Source organism: Drosophila biarmipes, unplaced genomic scaffold, assembly GCF_025231255.1.
Source record: "Drosophila biarmipes strain raj3 unplaced genomic scaffold, RU_DBia_V1.1 ptg000015l, whole genome shotgun sequence".
Classification (NCBI taxonomy): Eukaryota; Metazoa; Arthropoda; class Insecta; order Diptera; family Drosophilidae; genus Drosophila; species Drosophila biarmipes.
The window spans coordinates 360,882-377,169 of NW_026114533.1; the positions used below are offsets into that span (position 1 = coordinate 360,882).

Genomic DNA, 16,288 nt, shown 5'->3' on the forward strand with positions numbered 1-16,288 from the left:
TATTAACATATATTGCATTTTCTAAAAGATTGTAATAGGTTATTTGTTATTATATTGATATTTGGCTATATATGTTGATTTATATACGCAAAAAATGTTAGTGAAATCATAGGACAAAAGGCAAGCATTTTCAATGACTTCACAGCCAGGCTATGATGTGTTGGCAGTTTTCTTGGTAGACGATGTTTAACACTGCTGCTGTATTGGATTGCATTTCTTGATATATAAGCTGCATTTCAAAGAAAGGGGAAAAAGGGAACTCTTACAGTGCTAAGGATCACAGGAGGGAAGTTTTCTCCAATATATATATGCGCTTAAAATCTAAAACAAATTTTAAAAACGAAGCGACTAAATTAATCCTTTCACGAATAATTTAGGGATAAATAAGAAAAGAAATTAGCGAAGTATATTATATTATATGATAATATTTTAAAACGTCAAAAAACTATAATTTTTTCATATTATTTTCCCACTAGTTTTCCGATCGTTTCTATGACAGCTTTATTATATAGTCGCCCGATTTTGATAAAATTAAATTCGAAATTCAGAACTATTAAAAAATGTTATTTCTAAGCTTAGAAGGTTATATGTCAAAAAGCTATAAATTGTTTCATATTATTTTCCCACCAATTTTCCGATCGTTACTATGGCAGCTATATGATATAGTAGTCCGATTTTGATCAAATTTAATTCGAAATTCAGAACTTATTAAGAAATTTTATTTCCTAACTTAGAAGGTTATATGTTAAAAAACACCACAAATAAAATATTTTTTGTATAATTTTTTCCCCGATAGTTTCTATGGGAGCTATAAGATATAGTTGTCCGATCCGGCTGCTTCCAACTTATATACTCGTACTACCTGCAATAGAAAGAAGACTTTTGAGAATGTTTCACCCCCAAAGCTTCAAAAGTGGGAGACTACTTTGAATAGAATACTACTTTGAAATAGAAGGAAGAACGTTATAGTCGAGTGCCTCGACTATCAGATACCCGTTAACCAGTTTAAAGGAGCAAAAGGATAATGAAGATATATAAGCAGAAAAGAGATATTTTATGGCGCCACCTATCGGCTAATTCAGTAGATGTTATGAGGACGGCAGACAGATTTAAGCGTTTAAACCGTTTATGGGCGTTTGAGTGGGCGTGGCACCCTTCTTTTGGTGAGTTGATAGGTGTTGATACGACAAATACATTTCAGTTCTATCATAAATTCTGTAGGCGCTACAAATTTTCGCCGATTGTGGGCGTTATAGTGGGCGTGGCCCGCACTGAAACGAACTTGCCCAGGAACCTGCATGCTAAGTATTAATATTCTAGCCCTTATAGTTTCCGAGATCTCAGCGTTCATACGGACGGACGAACAGACGGACATGGCTAGATCGACTCGACTAGTGATCCTGATAAAGAATATATTTACTTTATGGGGTCGATCATGTATGTGTGTTACATACTTTCTGACGAATCTAGTATACTTGTTTACTCTACGAGAAACAGGTATAATTAGCGGCACATTATTTTCTTTTAGAAATAAATTACGATTAAATCTGTTTGCCGCCCACATAACATATACTTAAAAAGCAGGTAGGTGGCGCTTTACCATATCGCATTGCTGCTTGTATATCTCCATTTCCCTTTTGCTTCCTTAAGTTAAATAACGGCGATAATCGAGGCACTCGACTATAGCCTTCTTTCTTTATTTTAATAAAATTATTTGTCCTAACATAAGGTAAATGTCTATTTTTGAAAATATTTCGCAATTTATAACAGTAGATAGTACGATTGCCTTCCATATATATATCCACATATTCATAGTCAAAGTTGGAAATTAAAAGAGACTGCGCTAAATTTCGGACTATCAAAAGTACCCTATTCTGTTTTCCTATCTAACACTACACTACACTCGTTTGTGTTCAAAAAAAAAAAAATGTTTAGGTATTAATTTGTTTTATTCTAATTTTTATATACTCGTATGTGTTTAATTGTGCTTTTATTTTTTTTATATTTGTATCATTCTTGAAAGATTTCTCTCATTTTATTAAACCATTTTTCTTAAATATTTATGTCTCAGTGTACATATAATTTTTTTTTTTATTTTTTTGTTAAGAATATATTTTTTAAATCTTTTTTCCTTGATGCAAATGAAGGCTGCCAAACATTCTTGCTCAATGACCAATGTCCCTTATTCAACTACTTAAAAATAAACGGGATGGGATATTCATCTCCTTAGTTAGTAGTACGTCTCCGACAACAGATTTACTTGCATAACATCTTTTTTTTACAAACCCACCATGCCCAGAAAACTTGGAAGACCTTTTTACGATTTTGGCCATTAAAAATCCTTCATAGCCGGAATTGTTGCGAGGCCTGTCTTACGCCTTCTCCAAAAATGTGGTCCAAATACTTGACTGATTTCATCCAAATTTTGCATTTGTCAACATTAAGCATCAGGCGAGCAGCTTATAAGATAGGCAACCAAACATTTACCCCTCATGTGGTCTTCGCACGTTTCAGAAACCACCAACAGGTCGTCCAGATACACAAAAACTCCCATTCCTCAACGATGCTGGAATTACTTTATCCATGGACTGGTCATTGTTTGGAAGGCATTAGTCAATCCGATCGGCTTCACGGCATAGTTAAAGCAGTAATTTCGCGAGAATTTGGCTTCGAAGGAATCTGCCAATGGGAATCCTTTAAATCTATTTTTTAAATATAAACTTCTTTAAAAAGTATACATAACATACCGTCGATCCGCGGAAGTGGATATGAATCATCCTTTGTGGCTGCGTTAACTTTTCTGCTATTTAGATGTTAATGCTATTTAAGTGGAGGTATTTAGAAAAATCATGTTTGAAAGACGTAAATAGTATTTCGAAATACATTTCTAACGACATATAGCACATATAGAAATATAGCCTGAAGGCTTTAATAGATCACAAGTACATAAAGGGTGTATGAATTTTAGGTAGCTTTTTCCAAAGTGGTAGAATTAAGTTTTTTATATTAAGCTGTTTAACATAATCTAAAATGTCCTGGGCCTTCAAATCGAGTTTGGATAGCACAAAAATAGTTAAATACTCGGGCAATGTTCTGAACTGTCAAACAGTGTTACAGCAATGTGTCGTACGTCAAATGTTGCAGAATCTTAAGAAATATACGGCTTGCAATTACATTTGAATTCTATAGAGCCGTTTTGAGCCATAAGAAAAAAGCTGAAAAAAATCTAAATTGAAAGACGTAAAGTAGACGTAAATAGTATTAGTCGTTCACAAGTGAAGGGTGTGTAAATTTGAGCTATTTAACATCATATTACATTTTCAGGACCTTCAGATAGAGTTTAGATACGACAAAAAAGTCAATGCAAGGTTAGATGCTCTGAGCTGGTAAATGTGGCCATTTTTGTTGACTAATAACTTTGACATGTTTATTTTTGACATCAACAACGGCTAGTGATCCTGATCAAAAATACAGTCAGCGCCACAAAAAAGCCGCACTTTGAAGGTTTACGAATTTTTAACTTTCAGTACCTGTGGTTTCTTTATATGATTGCCAATTCGCCCAAGCTTTTTTTTAATAAGTTAACTGATAGTGTGTTAATAAAAATGCATACCAATTTTTAGTTTAAATTTGTTTTTAATATTAAAAAATGTTGTTTATTGGTTTCACCCTGGTTTTAACGACTTTTCACTATTATGGCACTCTTAAGGAAAAAATTCATAAAAGTTATAATAATGAAAAAATTCAACAAAAACTATTTATTTCCAATTTAACACCTTACTAACTATAACAAAAATCTAGGCAATTTAATAATAGACATATTTTTTTAATTTAGCTTAATACTTAGTAATGCCGCCTTTGGCCTTAATTACAGATTTTACCTTATTGGGCATAGAATCGTAAATGGAACACAAATATTCCTTTGTTATATCGTGTATCCATACTTTTTCTATAATTTGTTTTAGATCCTCCATAGTTTTAACTGAATAAGTTGTTTTGATAGCAATCGGACACTGAGTAACTCACAGATCGCGTTCGATGGCAAGGTTCATAATCATCCTGAAAAATGGGTTCTTATTCTTCTTCACTTATTCTTCTTTATTCTTTGTATTTTTCCGCATTGACCATACCCTGAACCATTAAAATTGATTTCGTTTTATATTTGGATATGCATCCCCCAGGGCCGTAGCTAGAGCCTCAGGGGCCCTGGGGCAATAAGTAAATTTGATTGATTGATAGTGTGAAACAACTTGCTGAAATGATCATAATTGAAAACATTTCCTTAACGTGAAGTTACTCTGATGAATGCACTGCTTGTATCATGTTTCTGACACTTCCTGTCACAGTTGCAACGGCGGAAAGATCTTTTTCGAAATTGAAATTGATTAAAAACTATTTGACTATGGGTCAAGAGCGATTGTGTGGATTGGCATTATTATCAATTGAAAATGAGCGGTCAAGAAAGATCGATTTCAGCCAAGCGATCGACAAATTTGCGGCTTGCAAAGCGAGAAAGCGGCGTTTTTAATGGTATTTACCAAATGAGATACTGAGATATGTTGAAATAAAGCGAAAACATGTTGTTTTTGTACAGTGAACTGCTTTTGTTTTGGCATGATTTTACAGGAGTCTTTACGAAAAAAATTCTACCAAAAGCAACATAAGCAACAGCGCTCTTCAAATGACGAAATTATGTCTAAAATAGTCTAGGGAAACACCCTAAAAAAATTATGCCCAAAGAATAAATTTTAGGGGAACCCCAGCATAGTGATTGCACAATTTCCAAATTTTTTCAAGTGCGCCTTTTTTTGTGGCGCTGACTGTATATACTGTATACTTTGTGGGGTCATTTCAGGCTGCCTGTTATATACCATCTGACGAACCAAAGTCGGAAGGAGTAGATTTTGATGGTACCACCTCTCGTGGGCCACCAGCCTAGAAATTGCTAGGTCCAGCGGATGCAGGGGGTCCAAGAAGCAGAGATGATAAACTAAATCATTACATTAAATAGCTATTATTATGTTCTAGAAAAACAAGAAAGGAAATTAACTTCGGCAAGATGAACTTTGTATACCCTTGCAGGTATAAGATATTATCAATGATAGTAACACCACATTTAATTCTTAAGACTTGTTACTATCTTCAGTGAACACTTAGCTTAAAAACTTTTTTATACCCTTGCAGAGGATATAATGATTTCAGTCAGAAGTTTGCAATGCAGTGAAGGAGACGTTTCCGACCCCATAAAGTATATATATTCTTGATCAGCGCCACGAGTCGATCTAGCCATGTCCGTCTGTCCGTCCGTCTGTCCGTCCCTTTCTACGCAAACTAGTCTCTCAGTTTTAAAGCTATCGGGCTGAAACTTTCCTATTAGTCGGAGCCAGCCGGATCGGACAACTATATCTTTTAGCTCCCATAGGAACTATCGGGGAGAAAATTAAAAAAAATTATATCTTTCGTGTTTTTTAACATATACCTTTCTAAGCTTGGATATAACATTTTTAAATTAGTTCTGAATTTCGAATTAAATTTTATCTAAATCGGACGACTGTATCATATAGCTCCCATAGGAACAATCGGAAAATTAGTCGTAAAATAATATTTAAAAGTTATATCTTCGGTGTTTTTTTAGCTTACAACCTGCTTTTGAATTTTGAATTAAATTTTATTAAAATCGGACGACTATATCATATAGCTGTCATAGGAACGATTGGATAATTGGTGAGAAATAATGTGAAACAAATAATAGCTTTGGGGATTTTTGACATATTATCTTATAATATTGGGAATATAAATTTTATACTTTTAAGAATTTTGAATTCAATTTAATAAAATTATTGATTATTTTTTATAACTGCGAGGGTATACAAATTTCGGGTTTCCGAAGTTAATTTCTAAAGTTTCGGTGTACCATCGGACTATCATAGGAGATTTTCAATTCTGTGGCTACATATAGAAGCTGGCTTCGCACGCTCTCTTGCGTTCCCCACTACGTGTACTGCCGTCCATAGTGATAATATTTCAAGAAACACTGAAGCTATAGTTCATTTCATATTATTTTCCCACAATTTTTCCGATCGTTCCTATTGCAGCTATATGATATAGTCGTCCGATTTTGATAAAATGAAATTCAAATTTTTAAAGAAAAAATATTATTTTCAAGCGTACGGCGTTATATGTTAAAAATATGTTAAGAATATGTTAAAAACCACCAAGGATATAATTTTTATTCCCGTTACTCGTAGAGTTAAAGGGTATACTCGATTCGTCAGAAAGTATGTAACATACAGAAAGAAGCGTTTCCGATCCCATAAGGAATATATATATAGTGACATATTCACATATTCAGTTATGTACCAAAAATGTAATAACTACAATAAACTTTATCATTTAATTTGCATTTCAACATCTATCCCGGTATTAAAAACTAATATTTTAATTCATTTGCTTAATTCTTAGTTGTGCCTTTTATTTTCATTTGTGTCCCGTCTCTATTTGTTTCATGTATGTATCTTCCTCGCGAACTCTCATTTTTTTTCCCAAATTAATAAAAGGGACCCGCGCGTAACAAGCACGTGCTTGGTGTCGTTGGGCCACTTGTTTGTACTGTTCGAAGTGCATCAACGTGCAGCGATCCCACGCTGAATCAATGTAAGCAATCCAAACATTAAACATTAAAAGGCAGAAGGGCTGAATTACTGAAGCTACTAAATAGCGGAAGTACATTAAAATGGAACAATTCGGTAAAAGTACATGCCGAACTTGAACATATAAAAAAATTTATTAAGTGAAAGAAAAATCAAACCACAGCCATACACATCGACCTACCCTGCAATTAATAGTCTCGCTAAAGCTAATATCAAATCACCTCCGCCACAGAAGAAGAAAATACTCAATACAATGAGGAAGTGCCCAAACGACTGCGAGGGACCACTGCTTACACGTTTAATATAAAAAATCCTATAGCAGCTCATAGAAAAACAGCCAAATGGGTTTAGTAGACGTGAAAGAAGTGGTCTGCACAGCAAACGTCATAAGTAGTCCAAAACAACGAATACACATTTACGAACATTTTAGTATCAATCATTGTCTTTATCATGAGCGCATTTATTTTGTACAAGGCATACAACCCTAGTCAAAATTATTTTCACAACACACAATTATTTGCACATCTCAACTTCCTTTAGTTGTTATTCTTGTTGTTGTCGAACAATTTCCCTGAAATAAATGTTATAGCTTGATTAAGCGACACAAAAAGAAAGGCGAAAAAAAGCGGCTCATAGGACAAAGCTAAAAGAAAAAGAAAAAAAGCTTATCAGTTGCACACGTTTTCGGTGCGTCAAAATTATTTTCACAATGCAATTTCGTCATTAGTATTTGGTTTGCAGCGACAAGTGGCGGTTCGTTTTCTCTAATAAATTCAATTCAGTGAAAATTCAATTAAAATAATTATTTATCTTTTAGATTTATCTAAACAAAATGCCTAAAACAAGGGAGTTAACCCTTGAACTTCGGGCTGAAATTGTTACTAAGTTTAAGGCCGGTGAAATCGCTAAACTGAATAAAATGTCGCGCAGAAATGTATAATACTTAGTAAAAAAGCGAGACACAACTGGCACTTAAAAAAATAAGAAAAGATCAGGCCGAAAACCTGTGTTGGACCAAAGACAATGCAGGCACTAACTAGTAGTTGTAGCGAGCAATCCAAGTGCAAGTCCATTGAAAATTGCCCAAGAATCAAAAAATATAATTGGTAAACAAATAAGTGATTCTACAATTCGTCGCAGGTTAAAAGAAGCTGATTTTAGTGCATATGTTGTCCGCAAAGTGATTGACATCACATCAACCAACCGAACAAAACGCCTCCAATTTGCATTGGAATATATTAAGAAGCCTCTTGACTTTTGGTTGAATTTTTTTATGGACTGATGAGGCTGCATTTCAGTTCCAGGGGTCCTACAGCCATCTTTTATGCATTTGAAGAAAAACCAAAAGCATTTGGCAGCCCAGTCAATCAATAGGTTTGGTGGTGGCACAGTCATGTCTTGGGGATGCCTTTGCTATTATGGATTCGGAAACCTCGTACCGATAGAAGGAACTTTAAACCAGCACGGATACGTTCAAATCCTTAATGACCATGCTTTTGTGTCAGGAAATAGACTTTTTCCTACTTATGAATGGATTCTTCAGCAGGACAATGCTTAATGTCACAAGGGTAGGATACCGACCAAATTTTTGAGCGACCTTAATCAGGCGGTTCTTCCTTGGCCACCATAAAGCCCAGACCTAAATATTATCGAAAACGTTTGGCTTTTATAAAAAATCAAAGAACCATTGATAAAAATAGATAACTCGACTGAGTCATCGCTGAAATTGACGAAATTTGGTCCAAATTGACCCTTGAATTTGCCCAAACTTTGGTAAGGTCAATACCTAAAAGACTACAAGCTGTCATTGATGCCAAAGGTGGTGACACTAAATATTAATAATGTATTTTCATAAAATTAAGAAAATCGTTTGTTAAAGTTCGATTTTAAGCTGAAATAAACTAAACTAAGTTTAGTGAAAATAATTTTGACGCGCCGAAAACGTGTGCAAACACTTCTGACAACTGATAAGCTTTTTTCTTTTTCTTTTAGCTTTGTCCTAAGAACCGCTATTTTTCGGCTTTCTTTTTGTGTCGCTTAAGCATAGATCACGCTACGCTATAACATTTATTTCAGGGAAATTGTTCAGCAACAACAAGAATAACAACTAAAGGAAGTTGGGATGTGCAAATAATTGTGTGTTGTGAAAATAATTTTGACTAGGGTTGTATATGTTTCATAATAAATGTATATCAAAGAGAGCCATAAATAAAAGCCAGGCTTAACTTCATAAATTAAATGATGCTATAAGGTTTGTGAATGAAGGATTACAGAAACTTACTAACTACGAAAATAACCGCAATAGTATTGACAAGTTTGTATTGACAAATTGGAAATGTTATTTTAAGCGAAAATTCGTTAAGTCCAGAATTTGATTTAACACCATTGTATTCACCGATTAATGTAACTAAGATAAAAATTGTAAACCACAATGACGTTTTAAAACTAATTTCAGAAAATAGCACTACACTTTACGTAATTATAATAATCGTAGTTATTGTTCTTATAATTTTTCTTGCCGTATTAACATTTTTTACACTAAATTCACTCACCATTTTATATTTACAAAATTTAGAAAACAAGAAAGAAATAATCATGAACCACAACAAGAACCGGCACGAGACCATTGTCTGCATTGTACCCTGAAATGCCAGTCCAAGCATAGGCAACCCTTTTTAAGGGGAGGGAAGTGACATATTCACATTTTCAGGTATGTAGCAAAAAATAAGAATATGCAGCGTAGGCGATCCCACGCTGAATCAATGTAAACAATCCTTATCCGGAGCAAGCGACGCCGCTCTTCAATAACATAAACAATTCATGCAATCAATAAGTGTCGCACCCCGAGTGGCATTCTTACTCTCAAATTATTGTATACAACCAATATCTCAAACGGGCGACTTCGCTACCAAACTTATGTACAATCCATGTCCCAATGCTCCCAAACTTTTGTAAGCAAAGGGCAGCACAAAAATGATTTTTGTCACAAGATATTACTCTTAAGCTGAGTTCATTTGAATACGGACGTGAAACTAAATATTCGTTTAGTGTTGTCCTTAGTCAACTGACGGGACATTAGTTCGATTCATTAAATTAATAAACAATTTTACTTTATATATAAATATTCTTGATCAGGAAAACAAGCCGAGTCGATCTAGCCATGTCCGTCTGTCCGTCCATCCGTCTGTCCGTCTGTCCGTATGAACTCTGAGATCTCAGAAACTTGGGCTTGGAATACAGATTTCTGTGCTTCATGCGCAAGTTTGTTTCAGCAGGGTGCCAGCCCATTCTAACGCCCATAATCCTCGAAAATCTGGCTAGCGCCTACAGTTTTTTTGATAAACATTTTAACTGGAATTTATGTGTCTCATGAAAACCGTTAGATTGACCTAAAAAAAATATTTCCACGACCACTCTAAGACCTCCAAATGGATAAAACGCTTAAAATCTCTGCCACCCACATAACATATACCGAAAAAGACGATAGGTGGCGCTTTACAATATTCCTTTGCTGCTTATACATCTCCATTTTTATTTTGCTCCCTCAAGCTGAGTATCTGGTATCGGACAGTCGAGGCAACCGTTCGTTGATATATAAACTATATAAGCTTTATTCCAAAATTTAGAACTATATGATGTTATTTTCAATCGTATGTCTCATAAATAAATACATTTCCTTAATTTTATACATTCCATTTAGGTTTTGTTTTTATTTAATTGGAAAAACTTTGCAAATCTCAAAAAAGTTTTTGAATAAGCATTCAATTGCATCCCTGATCGGCTGCGAGCTTTGAAGGTGAACATTTCTTAGCACGTGTTCTTGCAAAGATTTGTTTGTGATTCGTTTTAAAATCATAAAATTAAGGGATAAATTGCAGTTTATTAGTAACAATAACTAAAAATAAATTGTATGTTAGTGTTACATGTGTAGGTAAATAATGTTTTATTTGTAAGTTGCTTTTGCAAGATTTGTGTCAGTCCCTGTAATCTAAAAATGTCCAAAATGATTACCAACTACGTCCAACTCATAAGACTGTTGCACTTTTTAAGGTAAAATGTCAGTCTGTAAGCGCTTACTTTTTTCCATCTGGTTTGGGGAAAATGTCGCCTCAAAAAAGTGGTTAGTGCTAAACGAATTTGTGTTGTGAACAATCTTAGAAAACAAAAACTTATCAGATGTAAAAATATATTAGCATTTCGTAAGCAGGCTTACTGAGAAATGGAAGGCTTACCAATACAGTGAAAAGTATTTTGAGAAAAAAAATCAGAAATTGCTTGACATGCCGTATTCGTATGCGAACCGCTTTGAAAATTGTTTCTACAATAAATACAGACGTGTCTGCTGGGCAAAAAATAAAACGGTCGTTGGGCACACCAGTAAATTTACCAATTCCCTTCTCCCCTGAAGAAGCAATTGCACTTTATGTAGATGTTGGCCACACAAAACATTCATACCAACTAACACGGATAAGTGCCAAGGAATAAAACGCTGATATATACCCCAACTATCATAAGCTGCAAAGAGCAAAGACTATGTGCTACCCAGTCGGATTATTCTGTGCATTTTAAATGCACACTCGCAGGTTTTTGAAAGTAATATTTTTGGAGCCAATATTAAGAGAAGTTTGACTGCAATACATAAATGGGGCTACGATGGAAGCCTCGCGACCTATCGCCAAAATGTTTAAGCTGGGCAGGCACGTATGGACGATCCTTTTACAAATTCAACTAGTTTATACAATGTTATGGAAAATACGCGATCTTCATCAACCCGCTATTGCCGGCCTATAGAACTGATTTTTCAGAAAGAATCCAGTGAGTTAAAACGTTTGGAAACAGATAACGTAAAGAGCCAAATATTCTCCACCAAGCCAACGATTACCAACTCATTTACCATACTCCATGAATTTCATATGACGATGCTGGAAGAAACATTTAGCGTTCTAGCAGAAGCATCCTCAGCAGTATAAAAGATATGAACAGTTTGAATTTGGTGAAACGTAACCAGGTTGACTTAGATCTATTAAAATGCGGCTTGTCTAGTCTTCATGCGTGTATATGTGTTTTATGTGTTTGAATGTGTTTTACATATATCCTACAGATTTTCAATTAAAAAATGGCAAGTTCGGGGTACAGATAAGCCTGAGGTGGAAGCTAGAAAAACCAAAATACAGGTCGAGCTTAGGAAGGAAATTGGCATATTAGTGGACATACCAATGGCTGGTAGTGGCAATACCAACAATGACAATACTGCTGCCTTAACTTGTGGATATGAAATCAATATTAATACATTCAGTTGATATGCCATAAAAACAGGTGAAATGTTTGTCAACTTATATCTATAAAAAATCATCAAATCAAATCAATACATGGTGCAGACATAATGAATCATGTGGTTCTTCCTATTGGTATGATGTCTGAAGAAGTTGTTGAAGCCAGAAATAAGAATTGCAGGAATACACGGGATAATCATTCTCAAAAAAATAATAGGTGTAATACAATGGAAGATGTTATGCACGCTTTTCTGGTATCTTCTGATCCACTAATTACATCATTATCTAAAACGTCAACAAAGTCGCCGAAGTCTATTCATTTTAATATTGTCGTTGCTGGATTGCTTATCAATTTCCAATAATAAATAATGATTCTTATTGTTCTGGTTCATATATGTATGTCACATTATGTATGTTAAAGCTAAAAAAATATAACTTAAACTTAACAATTTAAAAAAATCACTCTATTACACTGTATGCACTTTTTTAACATTTGTATAGGGGCTATGTATAATAAGTAACGTATCACGATGCAATTTAGAGGATTTAAGTAAAATAGTCTAAAAGCAGTAGGTACAAAGTTTTATTGAAATATATATTCATTTACTCGAGTTATTAATAAAATTCCGCAGGCTGTTGAACCCACTGTGTGTAGATGCGATCGTCACTAGATTTTTACCACGTTAAAAGGTATTCAGTTGAATATCTTAACGGACAAGACAATAATATCGCATACGCATTATCCCGATTAGCAATTTAAGACTTATAAAATATCCAAAAGGATAATAGGATTCTGAAAGTCACTACCAGAATTTAAAGTAGACAAAAACACTAAGCAGGGAAAGAACAAATGGAATTGCTAAAGCAATCTACGAAAAGTAGTGTCTTTGCATGTAAATAACTTGTGTTTACTTAAAAACAAATTAAGCAATCAGCTGTTTATGCTAGCAGACGTGCATTAATTGTCCTCCAGAAAAAAGTATCCAATAAAATCATAAAATTGCGGTGACTGGTTCAATAAATCTCGCTCCCTTCAAGTTCGGTCAATTACCGCCAACGAAGTGTAAAAAAAAAACTCTATTGTCGTTCGACAGCCAAAGAGCACGATCTTGCTCACCTACGGCTATCCCTACTCCGACGGCATGGAGTCAACATTGCAAAACCCCCCACCATCATTTTTGACCAATGGCGGACTTCTGCATCCGCACTAAATTTTTTAGCAACAACTACAGCTATGGCAAAAAATCAACAACAACCACAGCTACGGCTATTCGTTCGGAATCGACTGTAACCGCAGCTCTAAATAGAACGGAAATAAAAACCACGACAACAAATCAAACCAAAACAAAAAATACCGCGGTAGGTAACTCTAAAATAAACCGTGTACAAATAGAAAATAAATTACCCGGGAGATTCAATAGCAATAGATTTGCGCCTCTAGCTGAAAATGAATGAGAACACGCTCATGAGACCCAACCTAATCCTAAGCCACCACCACTTTACATTAGGGAGAAAATAAAGTGCACACCATTATAACATGCAATACTTATTGCACTGAAAAAAAAATGTGGAATGCCCAAATAAAAGGAACGGCCCAGTGCAATGCGAAATTGTCAGGAGTATGGACACACCAGGGCATGCTGTTCGCTTCGAACACTCGGTGTAGCTTTTGGGGACTTTCACAATTCGTCTTACTGCCATGTCAACAAAGACCCCAAAAAGAAAAATGTGTTAACTGCCAAGGTAACCACTCGGCAAACTACAGGGGCTGTCTGATCTACAAGGAGATGATGGACCGCATGCGAAAAGTGACAGCAACAAAATGCGTACACTTGCTCGCGTACGACACAGTTCCTGAATGATAATCATATATACATTATGCTAAAGCTCACGCTGGAACCGGCATCCTAATCAGGGAACGCATCAAGCAGCATTTGGCAACGGAAACCTCACCATAGCACAATTTGTCTGCAATAAAATCTGTTTATCCCTGCTTTCTAACATAGACCTCTTGATTGTTTTAGGTGACTTTAATCTACCTGATATTTCTTGGTCTCCTCCTACTGACTCATTTGTCGCTATGCCGTTATCCGCCCATGATTTTGTGGATGGCCTTTTAGAATTATCGTTACAGCAAGTAAGCTTTATAAAAAATTTCTTAAGTAGACAATTAGATCTTGTACTTGTTTCAGACCCGTCTGAAATCACAGTATGTAGAATTGACCCTCTTGTTGTACCTGAAGACCGATATCATCCAACTATGGAACTGACAATTTGCCTCCCCTGCTCTGATACCCTCTCTCCTTTAGTTTCTCCAACTAAAATGAGATGTTTTCGTAAATGTAACTATAATAAACTTAACGATATGATTTCTCATTATAATTGGACAGACTTGTACAATTGTACAGACATTGAAAGTGCCACTGAACTATTCTATACAGTCTTAAATACGTTCTTTAATGAATGCGTACCTGATGGGTTTCTTGCAAACCTAAACAGACCTCCTTGGTTTACCAATGCGCTTCGAAGACTTAAAAACCTTAAATCTAACACCTATAAAGAGTATAAAAAAATTGAGTAGACCAGCAGAGTTTTTGAAATATGTGGTGGCTCGAACAGATTTTAATGTACTCAACAGTCATTGCTATTCTATGTATCTAAGTCGATGTAAATTTGAATTTTCAAACGATCCGAAACAGTTTTACAACATTGTTAATTCCAAGCGTAAGTCATCGGCATTGCCTTCATCGGTAGGTCTAAACTCTATGGAGGCATCGACGGATTCTGAAATTGCTGATTTATTTGCTGAGTTTTTCCAAACTTCTTATAGTTCGACAGCTTTGTCAAATTCTAACTACCCTAATCCCTTAAATAGGGCAAATTGTATTTTTTCCCCTGTAATCACCGAAAGCTCTCTCATAAGAGATTTAGCAACAACAACGCCAACATGTTCTCCCGGTCCAGATCGACTTCCTGGATGTGTGCTTAAGTTTTGTGCGTCAACCATTTGTAAACCGATTCTTAAACATTTTAATTTGTTTATTTCATAATCAGTTTTTCCTTCTATCTGTAAGGACTCTTTTATTATTCCACTCCATAAAAAAGGTGCGAAGGCAGATGCCCAAAATTATAGAGGTATTTCTAAATTGTTGGCAATTCCTAAAGCATTTGAACGTATTATCACTTCTCATTTGCAACATTTATGTTCCTCGCTTATATCACCGTGTCAGCATGGTTTTGTTAAGCGAAGATCGACCACCACCAACCTCCTTGAATTGTCATCTCTTGTAATAAGTGGGTTTAAGAAAAAAATGCAGACTGACATTGTAGATACAGATTTTAGTAAGGCCTTTGACTCAGTTAACCACTCACTTCTTTTATTTAAATCAGATCAGCTTGGGTTTCTTGGTAATCATTATCTTTTATTTCATGTTACTTGAATGGTAGGACTCAGAGGGTTATATTCAAGAATGCTGTTTCAAAATTGACATCTGGAGTGCCGCAGGGTAGTCATTTGGACCCTTTGCTGATTACTTTGTTTGTTAACGATCTTCCTTCAATCATAGCACATTCTCATGTACTAATGTTTGTTTACTTTGTTTATTAACGATCTTCCCTCAATCATAACACATTCTCGTGTTGTATGCTGATGATTTTAAGCTTTGTTTATCATATAATGATATAGCGTCGGGATTTAACTTACAGTCGGATATTGATTGTTTTCATGGATGGTGTGAGTACAACCTTTTAAATTTGAACTGCCTTAAATGCACGTTATGACTTTTTATAGGGCTACTCTTACGTTTATCAATAATTTTCTTTAAAATATGCCACTTGACCTTATATATTCAGTTAACGATTTAGGTGTTCTTCTGGACCCTAAACTTAAATTTGACTGCCACATAATGTCCACTGTTAACAAAGCCATGAGTGTTCTTGGGTTTATAAATCGTCGGACAAAGGAATTTTATGACCCCTATACGACCAAATTTTTTTTACCTCCCTTGTCCGTCCTATTTTGGAATATTGTTCGTCGGATTAAGGTCCATAATATCAAGTGCACATCGACCGTATTGAATCGGTACAAAAAATATTCTATTATTTGCCCTGCGTAGCTTGAACTGGGATCAAAACGTAAGGCTACCTACCTACCACAGTAGATAACAATTGCTTAATTTACCTACACTTGTAAATCGTAGAACAATGCCTGCTTATTTTATACAGAATCTTATAAAAGGTGACATTGATTCTCCAGATCTTTGAAGCCGCCCAACATTCAATGTTCCTGTTAGACTAACACGAAATTATTATCCACGATGTACATCAAATTTTTGTCTTCACTAGCCCTTTCGATTTTTATTTAAT

The 16,288-nt window shown here is 35.1% G+C and overlaps 1 protein-coding gene across 44 annotated transcripts in view; it reads right to left on the reverse strand.

Annotated features, from left to right (window-relative positions):
* LOC108032711 (meiosis regulator and mRNA stability factor 1) overlaps positions 1 to 16,288 on the reverse strand; it is a 430,692-nt gene that overhangs the window by 100,029 nt on the left and 314,375 nt on the right. The window contains exons 9-10 of one of the 44 annotated variants that reach the window (XR_007765275.1): positions 2,748 to 2,820; positions 1,989 to 2,679 (exon numbers count right to left, since the gene is read on the reverse strand). The exons of 39 other annotated variants lie outside the window; for them this stretch is intronic. Coding sequence is in view for 2 of the 5 variants with exons in the window: in XM_050890040.1 (XP_050745997.1) it covers positions 809 to 862 (54 nt within the window). In the remaining 3 variants the exon portion in view is untranslated. Of the gene's footprint in view, positions 1 to 793; positions 863 to 1,988; positions 2,821 to 16,288 lie in introns of those variants that run through there. 4 more of the 44 variants (XR_007765274.1, XM_050890040.1, XR_007765276.1 and 1 more) reach the window with 4 other exon arrangements.